Raw genomic sequence first — 10,000 nt, 5'->3', positions numbered from 1 at the left:
GTAGAATTCTCCATCAACAGCTTTGCGCATGTTATGGATTAGAAAAGATGACATCACACGCACCTGTCTTTTCGCCTGTGTGACAACATTCATCATCACACAAACAGTTGTGGGGATGACCAGTTCCATGCTAAACCTATTGTCTTTAAGCCAGTTTTCAAATGAAATCTTTGTTCTGTAAGAAACGAAAGAAATTAAACTTAATAGACCTCTTTCGCCCTCTATGCTTATTTCCGGCTTTTTCAGATCATGTATGATTTCGAGGTCTGTCCTGGGAAAACAACAAAATAATTAATGCAACTGACAAGGCTTAAAACTTCTGACTCACAGCTCCACGAAAAGGACAAAAGAAGGCCACTGTCCTCAAAGGATTCATAGCCTCGATTCCTCGTTGAATCTCCATCCATCCACCACTCCATCCACCAAATGCCTTTTGCCCATTTAGCGCGCTGAACTACACAACGAACGTTATATGGAATATGAGGCTACGGGTAGCCTACACTTTTAAAAATATTTAATACTTTTTCTTACCAATAATGGGTGAATTATAAAATTATGATATCTGTTACAGAGTCATACGATAACCGGATGTTGCATTGCGTGCAACGAAAACACAAAAACTCGTTTGCGGTTACGTGCACAATTTTTTAATACATATCTCCTCCGTGATCTATCACTTAGTCTTCTGTGGTTTAGTGGTCATCGCGATTGCCTCTGAAGGAAAAGATACCGAGTTGGAATCCCACTTGAACTGCCTTCTACGAGACAGAGAAATCGTACGCATGCGCAGCCAAAGTCCAAAAATGGAGTCGAAAACTAAGTCGAAAACGAATCCCCACTGTATGTGGGGATATTACTTACTGCTTACCAAAAACGTATCAAAAATTTACCAAATGTTTGCCAGTAACAGTACAACAGCTGAACTGCAACCATACCTTTTGACGCAGGACTGCACCATGTCTGAAGCCATTAGCTTTAGCCTTTTCATGAGGTGAGTAGCTAGCACTTCATCAGGCCAGTTTAATTCAGCTATAAACTGTTGCAACACTGTCAGCTTCCAAAAGAGGTCTTCCGATGCACGACATCCCTCTCTGCAATCAAGCAAGCAAAACACCACGTTTTTTCATCTAGGCGGTTTGATAGGTGTAAACGTTCCGAACGAATCTTGGCTCGATTACCAGCCCCTGATTCGGGAAATGAACCAGTGCTCGGGGAGGATACCCGAACCCGAGAGAGCGGCGGAAATCGGGCCAAGAACAAATATTTTTCTTTTGGAAATCAACGAGCAGTACTTTCATGTGGTGCTGTTCATTATACTGTACAACAACTAGATGGCTCTAACGTTTGAGTCTGTGGATAAAATCCTAATCTGTGGCCATTGAAATGCAACGCTGCGCTGTGCTGTGCAAGGAGATTGCAACTTTTTTATTCGGCTGATAATGACTATATGACCAGTCAGGGGCACCCAACGAGAATATAGTTCAAAACCACTTAAACATAGCATTGTTAAACGAATTTTGGTATTTAAATGGTAGATATAGGCATATTTTTATCCCCTAAAAGTTTTTCATCTGTTCGGACTTCTAGCTGAAAGTCTAGTGACCCGAAACTTTTAGGGATCAAAACTTACCTTTTTGAAAATTTCAGCCTGAAAAAACGCTCCCGACACCTCTAGGTGACATTTTTAGGGTAAAAATCCGTTAAAACTGGGCAATTATACCATTTTTTAGATGTTCGGAAATCCTAGGACAGTCAGGCAAGCAAAAAAAATTACAACAAATGTTCCGAAAACTCTAGATCTCAAGTTGTCTTCCGAACAGATATTTTTCGAAAATTGACGTTGGGTGGTCCTGACCAGTGAAATGGATGGCAGGAATAGCTCAAAGTTTTAAAGGTTTCGTCTGTCTTCCGCACTTCAAACATATACATTTGTTTCATTCATCGAGTCCTTTCACGGAAACACATGAACCCAACAAATTGACCTGCTCCCAACTGTGTGGCTTCATAGCTCAGTTGGTAAAGCATTGAAACGGCATCGCAGAGGTCGTGGGTTCAAATCCTGTTGTTGGAGCCACCTCAATAACAATTTAGGCGATTGTCTCCGGTGTCCAGACAAGTGAGAGGATCCCTTCTCTCTTCCGTTCAAGGTTTCACACAGTTACCTGACAGGACTCCAGGTCTCCTTTTGAAATCCCTTGTGTAATGACTGTGCGATTGATGATTCCATTAGATCAATATAACGAATCACAAGAGGAGCAAAGATGTCTCGCAAGTGACCGTGAAACTTTCCTCGATTAAGGTTCGCTGCAAACACAAGACATTATCAAATTAATATTGTATATTTAATTAATTTTTCATCAAAGGTATGGACAATCAGCAGCTACTATATGAGTCACATGTACTCCTCTGTACACACCAATACAAATCAACTGACGCTGATGAATGATTTAACAGTAAAATTAACTTTTAATATTAACTCCCATTCAGATAATTAGTATTCATTAACTTTTGATACAGATCTCTACTGTATGGGCCTTATTCGCGTGGCGGCCATATTGGCCATGGACAACAAATTTCGTACCCTGAACCTTGAGAGAAGCTTGACTTTCGGACATTAGAACTATTCCCTTTTAAAATAATGGTACTTTTCACTTTAACAGCTCACATGTACTGTACTCACCATCAGTTGACAAATATTCATTTAATAGCTGGAACAACTGAAAGCTCTCCCAAGTGTCTGGAGGTTGTATAGCCAGTGTAGCATCCATGTCAACAGTGAAAAGAGACCAAAAGATCTCTTGATGCTCAATCAGCAGCTCCGAAACCCACATAAGGGCCTAAAGAGGAAATCGAAAGGCTTACATCTAAATCGCAAATACAAATACCAAAGTAATTATTACTTCAACCAATCAGAGCAGGTGCAAACAACGCAATCCATATGAACCAATCAAAATTTGTAGCAATTCTATGTAACTTGCTCAAAGCACGGGAAGTGCGTGCAAGTCGCAATTGGTATTGACTTTCCTTTTCATTGGACGATAAACTGGCGTGAGATTTTTAAACCAATCAGCAACCGTTCGTGAGCTCACAAATCACTCTTATGGTCGTTAGTTAACCTTTTAGACTATCAACTCACTTGATAAAACCGAATTTTTGTGTGACACTCCGAACTAACGCAGCACCACAGTTTCTTTAAAAACGCACCCATTCATTCATCACTAACGTTACTCTTCATAATATATCGTCTGTCCTTAACTGTGTGACTTCATAGCTAAGTTGTTAGAGCATCGCACTGGTATCACAGAGGTAATGAATTTCAATCCTGATAAAGCCACCTGAATTTTTCAGTCTCTGTTAGAGACAATTGCTGTAACTGTCCAGTTAGGGCGGTTTTCAATTGAGTGTCGAAAATAATTAGATAATTACTTTGCTTTATGATTACTTCACTCAGTGATTGGTTCAAAGTTCTCGCGCCACTTTTTCAACTAATCTGAAGTGAAACCAAAACCAATCGTGGCTCACGCGTACACATTTTCCCGCTCTTTGTGTCGGCTACGTGTAATTACTTCGAGTTTTGATTGGTTTACTGGATTGTCTCCGTCCTTTTTGATTGGCCAAAGTAATTACTTTGGTTTTGGTTTTACGGCACTCAATTGAAACTCGCTCTAAATGTGAGGATCACTTCTCTATTTCGTTTGAGAAGCCTTTGCTGATCTTTGCTAAGTCTAACAAAAAGCTTAAACCATGACATACAAACTACATTGATTTTTCAATCAGAAATGCTCTTTGTGTGGCCCACATAGTAAATGTTCCTGAATGAACAAAGAGCACCAAAAGAGATTTTTCTGTCTTCCATCCTTAGAGCTCTTCGTTCAAACGGAAACGCCTGCTATAAGGCAAACATTTCAGTACACTATGTTGCCTGGGGAAACAAACTTCATCTTGGATTTGTAACTCTCCATAATTCAAGTAATAAATCAAGCTGTATGCATCCAATAGCAATGTGCACCGACCTCAGCATGGTGTTCTTCATTTTGATGAAGAAGATCAATACATAACTCAGCCAAATGCATGATCTTGCTCAGTCTAGTCTCTGGTGAAACATCATCCCCTGAAAATTCTTAAACATTAAAAAATTGTAAGTAACTTCATCAAAAGAGTATCTGGCATATCACTGTGGCTGTGATGATGTTTATCAACGTTAAAGAGCAATTCATTCTAAAACTGGAATAGTCTTTTACATCTATCCAACTTCGTCAGGTGGTAGTCATTGTGGTTTCGATCAATTTTAAGTGGGAAAAAATGTTAATAGACAGCTTACTTATTCATTATTTCACTAAACCTTCATAAACTACACCTACATCTTTTTGCAATTGACCCAACCCGTAACATCTTGTAAATGGAGCAAATGTACCCATAACCAGTCACCATGCAGCTCTTAACATGTACAACCATTGAATGTACAGTAGCTCTATTGTTAGGATTAGCTTCTTTTAAGAGTATCACACCCTTAACTGAAACAGCTCTTGGAAAAAACCATTACGAGACTAAATTTTATGTATAAGTCTTCCCATAACCTTAATGAGGTGGATCTCTCTAGGTATGTCACTCTCTCAATCTCAAACAAGACAATCTCATAATAAGGTATTCAACAACTTCCCTCTCCCCATACTGATACATTCAAATTTTCTTTCTTCCCACATACTATCCCTGTTTGGAACGGCCTCCCTCAACAGGTTGTTCATTCCCCAAACCTTAGTGCCTTTAGTTCTAGGGTGAATGCATGGTAAAGTTGCTCAGTGGCCTGACCTCAATTGGCTTTTGCAGCTAGTAGGTAATTGCGATTATCTCATTATTTATTTCTATTACTTATAAAAGTGATTTGTGTAATTATTGTATAATGTGTCGAGCTTGTAACTTGCATCATATAAGACTGATTATTTTTATTACATTTTAGTTTCATCAGTTGTTATGCAAACAAGCGTTACCGATTAATAAAACAGAAAAAGAAATGAGAAACAAGCCATGCAGCATATCAAATCAATGCAGTACAGTGTAGCTACCATATTCAAGTACAACATTTATAAAAGCTACAACACCTTCAATGCCTGCATAAGCTGACACACGAGTGTAGTTGACGAGAGCAGCCTGGTGAAAACATCCTCTAATTTCTTTTCTAAATTCGTCAGTTGGGACAGGTGTGGAGAGATCTTTCATCATCACCTAAAGGAAAAACAAGTTTAAGTCCCTAAGAAAATTACTGTAAGGTCTTTGAGTGTGCAGTCTTGAGGACTGTCACCACTAACTGATGTTTCAACAACCAAGTGGAAGTCTTGACTCTCAAAATGAATTTTAAAAGGTAAACTTTAAGGGAAAGTCAGTCACTATATTTAATGTTGGTAGTTCCTTCAGCTATGAGACTGGTATCAGTGGAAGCCAACTGTGTGCTCTTTACTCCCCTCCCTCTGTCAGTGCTCCATTTTACAGGGAATTTAAAGCTATGGTTACACAGAGGAAAGTCAAAACAGATGTTGAAGTCCCTGAAGATCGAACTGGCAACCCCTTACTCCGAAAGCCATGCACTAACCAACTGAGCTATGCCTGCTCCACAAATTGCCATTTAGTACACTAAGTGCTGATTTACACGATACGCTTTTTGTCGGATGCGACAACGGCTTACGACAAGCCCACGACATGATTTACGATTGTTGTGTACGTCAGAAAAACTGTCGTAGCATTTTAAGACATCTGCGGCAATCGTAAGTGTCGTAGGTCTGTAGTGAGCTTGTCGCATGCGACAAAAATCATACTGTGTAAATCGGATTTAAGACACCAGTCATTAACACAAGTTCTTCACTTTTCCCAAAGACAATCAAACTTCATCAAAAGGACTTTGACAAGGGTGAGATCACCCTTGTCAAAGCTTCAATTTCCTTGTGAGTCCAGTTCCATAACTAGGGCTGATGCCAACTGCCGATTAGTTGGCTCAGTTTGTTGAGCATTGGACTGCTGTGCAGGAGGTTGTGGGATCAAATACTCAATCCAGGCCAACACTCAGGGTCTTTAAATAACTGAGGAGAAAGTGCTGCCTCTGTAATGACATCTGCAAATGGGTAGACTTTCTTGTCTTCTTGGACAAGGGCGATAAACCGTAGGCCCCGTCTCACAACCCTTCAATGTTCATAACCCTGTGGGACGTACATGTGTAAAAGAACCCACACACTATTCACAAAGAGTAGGGCATGGAGTTCCAGGTGTTGTGGTCTGTCCTGTGTGGTATAGCTATCTAGTTGAACTCCTTGTACAGTACAATCTGATTTAGGAGTAGCTACTGGTAATTAAAGCATTAGAGCATTAATGCTCAGATGAATTACATGTGAATAAAGACAGCATGGAAACTAATGCTACAATCTAATATACACTGTATGTCTGTTGAAATAATTATAATATACACGGACAACATTCAAAGCAAATTAATGTACCCCTTCTTGCTACTTGTATATGAACTCCTTAGGTCAGTCAAGTCACAGCTAGCTGTACAAGAGCCATTTTTGAATGCAATATTAGAGTGAGCCTTTACTTTGACAGCTTCAGCCACCAATAAGGAGGATCAGAGGTTAGATTATAGAAGGATGGGTGTAACAAGATTATTATTTAGGACATCATATTGTCTTACCCTTTCAAACAATGAAAGTGTGGCTTTTAGTGCCCCTTCAGGTCGCCCAAAGGGAAATGAATATCTAAATTGTGAATGGAAATAAAGAAACGTTAAAAACTATCCCATAGCTGCTAATTAATGAGTTACATGTAACTTAGTTCAGGATCATCTCTGTAACCTGGCCTGTCACTGACGACTTGATGTGAACAATCCCATGTGAACAAGTTCCTTCAGAGACATCTTATGAAAGGCAGTACATGAAATTTGTTTTAAAATGGCCTTATTCACGATAGTCGCCATGTTGGTTTTCACATTGTCATGCAAATTAGCCATGTGTTATGCTGGGGGGGGCAAACATTAAAAAAAAGGCAAATTGCGGAAAATCGGCTCAACAAAATATTGAAATAACATTGCAAAAACTCCATTTTAGTATTTAGAATTAAGTACTTTTTCATAAAATTTTTATATCTTTTGATTGCCTTTGACATTTTGACTTTCTACTTCCTTATCTGCTCATTTTTCACTACAAAATTGTCGAGTAACTTGTGTAATGATTGCATTTTACTGCTTAGGTGATAAACATTCAATGAACGTGAAACAAATCATCTGTGTGGCTAAGGTGTTCGCTATAACCTCTCGAACTTGCGTTGTTTGCCCCCTAAGAAGTGCGTAGCTAATTTGCATGATAATAGCAAATCCAACATGGTGGGCATTGTGAATAAGGTCTATTAAGAAACACTTAAATGGAGTGAAGTCAATTATTATTGTTAGTAGACTGGTGCCCTAAATGCATGTTTTACCTGTAATGAGTAATTTGATATGCCAGGAGATTCCAAAGACGAATCTTTATCTCCTCAAAGAAAGTTTTCTCATCAACTGTGATTGTACCAATACCATCAGGCCTTCCATGAAAAAAGAAAAACAAACAAATAAACATTATTAAGTTGTTAAACAATGTTGTGTTGTAGTAATGTACATATTGATACAAGTTGTCTTCTGCTGAGTGTACAGTGTACAGATGTACCGTAGCTTCCAATACCGTAACCTAGCCAAGCAGATTGCGAGCTTACAAGCAATTGAATTGTGGTTTAAAAAGTTTGCTATGTAAATAAATAATAGAAGACACGGGATTATTTTGTGATGACTGGGTAAATAATAAGAGGATTTGAAAGGAAATACATGCATGCACCTGAATTGAAAAGTTCTTGTTTAACACAACCTAAGTCCTTTGAATATTTGTAACATCTTTCAGGAGCACAACTCTTCCTATAATTTACGACAGTCTGACTTTTCAGTTCCCAGGTATAACATTCATTGCGCTATTTAGGACCCACATTATGGAGCAAACTGACAACTGCAGACAGATCAGTTACTTCGTTAGCCAGTTTTAAAAACCATGTACGTAAGCCTGACCTTAGCTCTCTGTTAGATGATGGCTGCGCTCATTTGTAATTCTTAACTGATTTCTTCAATTCTTATTTCATAGTTTTTTTCGTATGTGTATATATGACTTAATTTTAGAATTTAGTGGATAGTATTTCTTTGTAAATACATGTAATGCTATCTATTATTATTTGTGTCCCACATTAGTATGGGATATCACCCAAACTAGAAGGTTCTGACATGGTAATAAAGTTTCTACTACGACTACGGCTACGGCTACCACTACGGCTACGGCTACGGCTACGGCTACGGCTACGGCTACGGCTACGGCTACGGCTACGGCTACGGCTACGGCTACGGCTACCACTACGGCTACGGCTACGGCTACGGCTACGGCTACGGCTACGGCTACGGCTACGGCTACGGCTACGGCTACTACTACCTTGAAGTTCTGAGTCTTACATTGTATACCTTCTTTCCATAATTATTTTGCCCCCAAATAATTATTTCAGGAAATGCACATAATTAGATGCAGCTGATTTCAAAAGTGCCACGAACTGTACGCTTGCCCTTCTTCCAAACTTCAACAACATTCGTGTCTTGGAATGCAGGTAAGGTCAAAAAGTGCCTTAACTAAGATTAATAGCTACCTGTACCTTTACTGCCAATAGAGGTTTTGCATGGCAGGAACAATAGATTCTTTTTCCCATGGAAGCAAGTGTTCTTTCTAATGCAAAACATTGTTCCTGCCATGCAAAACCTCTATACCCTAACCTGCAAATCACACTAGCCCTGACACTTGCCTTATTAGGGAGTTAAAGATCTACGACGGCGACGGTCAACGAAAACGTCACCTCAAAACATGACTTGGCTCTATCATGAGTCTTTTGTGATTCTTTCTCGTTCACGTCCTACAATGTGGGCAAAGTATAACTAAAAATAAATTGGTACGAGTGGTTTCAGAGTTAGAACAGAGAATGAAGGATTCTCTTGCACGCTTACGTTGTCGTCAAAACCTCAAATTTGGTGATTTCACATCGTCGTTATGCAGAGGACCGCTAAGATACTTGCTAAAATCCATGCTGCACGTGCACCATGATTATTTATGCTCTTTTAACCAATGATATTATTGTTTTGTGGAGATGTCGTAGTTGTAGCCGGCACCATTTCTTATTGTAGGTAGCAACTGCTTTAATAGACAGGACACTTCAGTTGGATATCCAAAATAATATTAGGTGTGCATCTGATCACCTGGATTTCTGGACTGCTTCTTGACTGGACTAAGTTTTTTAAGTGGTCACAAGGACCTTGGATAACAGACTCTGTACGAATAGATAATTAAAGTAATAAACATACCTACATCACTACTCTTAACAAACCTGTTTCCGTGAACATGTGACGCACAAAATGCAAAGCTGTAATGAAGCAGTGTTGGGTCAATCATCACACCGGCTTCTGCTCTATCCAACAAATCAGTGAGGTAGCTAAGATGCCGCTGACATCCACGGACTCCATAACGAGCGCAGTATTCATCCAACACAAACACTTGACCAGGAGAGAACCAACCCTGACAAGCAAGGAAGACTGTCTTTAGCTGTTTGGTCAGTAGTAGTGAACACAAAATCCATTAATACTGGTAACTGATTTGATAATTTAATTATTAAATGCAAAATCCCTGCAAAATAAAGGCATAGAGTGAACAGTGGAGGAAAGGGAGAGACAAAGAATAAAGCAAGGAAGGAAAGGGAAAAAGTCTTAATTTTCTCAACTGATTTCATTCTTAAAAAGGTTTATCTTTATGATACCATAATTTACTAACTAAATTTGTTGCAACATCGCCTCCCACTGTAAGTTATTGCACTTGTACCAAATACATCAGCCTGGGCCCCAGTTGTTCAAAGGGTGCATAGTGCTATCCACTGGATAGTGATTTAGCTGGTGGATAGTGCTATCCACCTT

At 39.3% G+C, this 10,000-nt stretch overlaps 1 protein-coding gene across 1 annotated transcript in view; it reads right to left on the bottom strand.

The window, feature by feature from the left end:
• The window catches only part of LOC138056800 (calcium-dependent secretion activator 1-like), a 49,010-nt gene that overhangs the window by 5,802 nt on the left and 33,208 nt on the right, over positions 1-10,000 (bottom strand). The window contains exons 14-22 of the mRNA XM_068902694.1: positions 9,421-9,608; positions 7,459-7,560; positions 6,677-6,740; positions 5,100-5,223; positions 4,014-4,120; positions 2,681-2,837; positions 2,163-2,304; positions 936-1,091; positions 64-175 (exon numbers count right to left, since the gene is read on the bottom strand). Of these exons, the coding sequence (XP_068758795.1) occupies positions 64-175; positions 936-1,091; positions 2,163-2,304; positions 2,681-2,837; positions 4,014-4,120; positions 5,100-5,223; positions 6,677-6,740; positions 7,459-7,560; positions 9,421-9,608 (1,152 nt within the window). The remainder of the gene's footprint in view (positions 1-63; positions 176-935; positions 1,092-2,162; positions 2,305-2,680; positions 2,838-4,013; positions 4,121-5,099; positions 5,224-6,676; positions 6,741-7,458; positions 7,561-9,420; positions 9,609-10,000) is intronic.

This window comes from Montipora capricornis, chromosome 7 (assembly GCF_036669925.1).
Source record: "Montipora capricornis isolate CH-2021 chromosome 7, ASM3666992v2, whole genome shotgun sequence".
NCBI classification, from domain to species: domain Eukaryota; kingdom Metazoa; phylum Cnidaria; class Anthozoa; order Scleractinia; family Acroporidae; genus Montipora; species Montipora capricornis.
The sequence above is the reverse complement of the archived record's forward strand: the minus strand, read 5'-3'. Positions and strand labels throughout refer to the sequence as shown.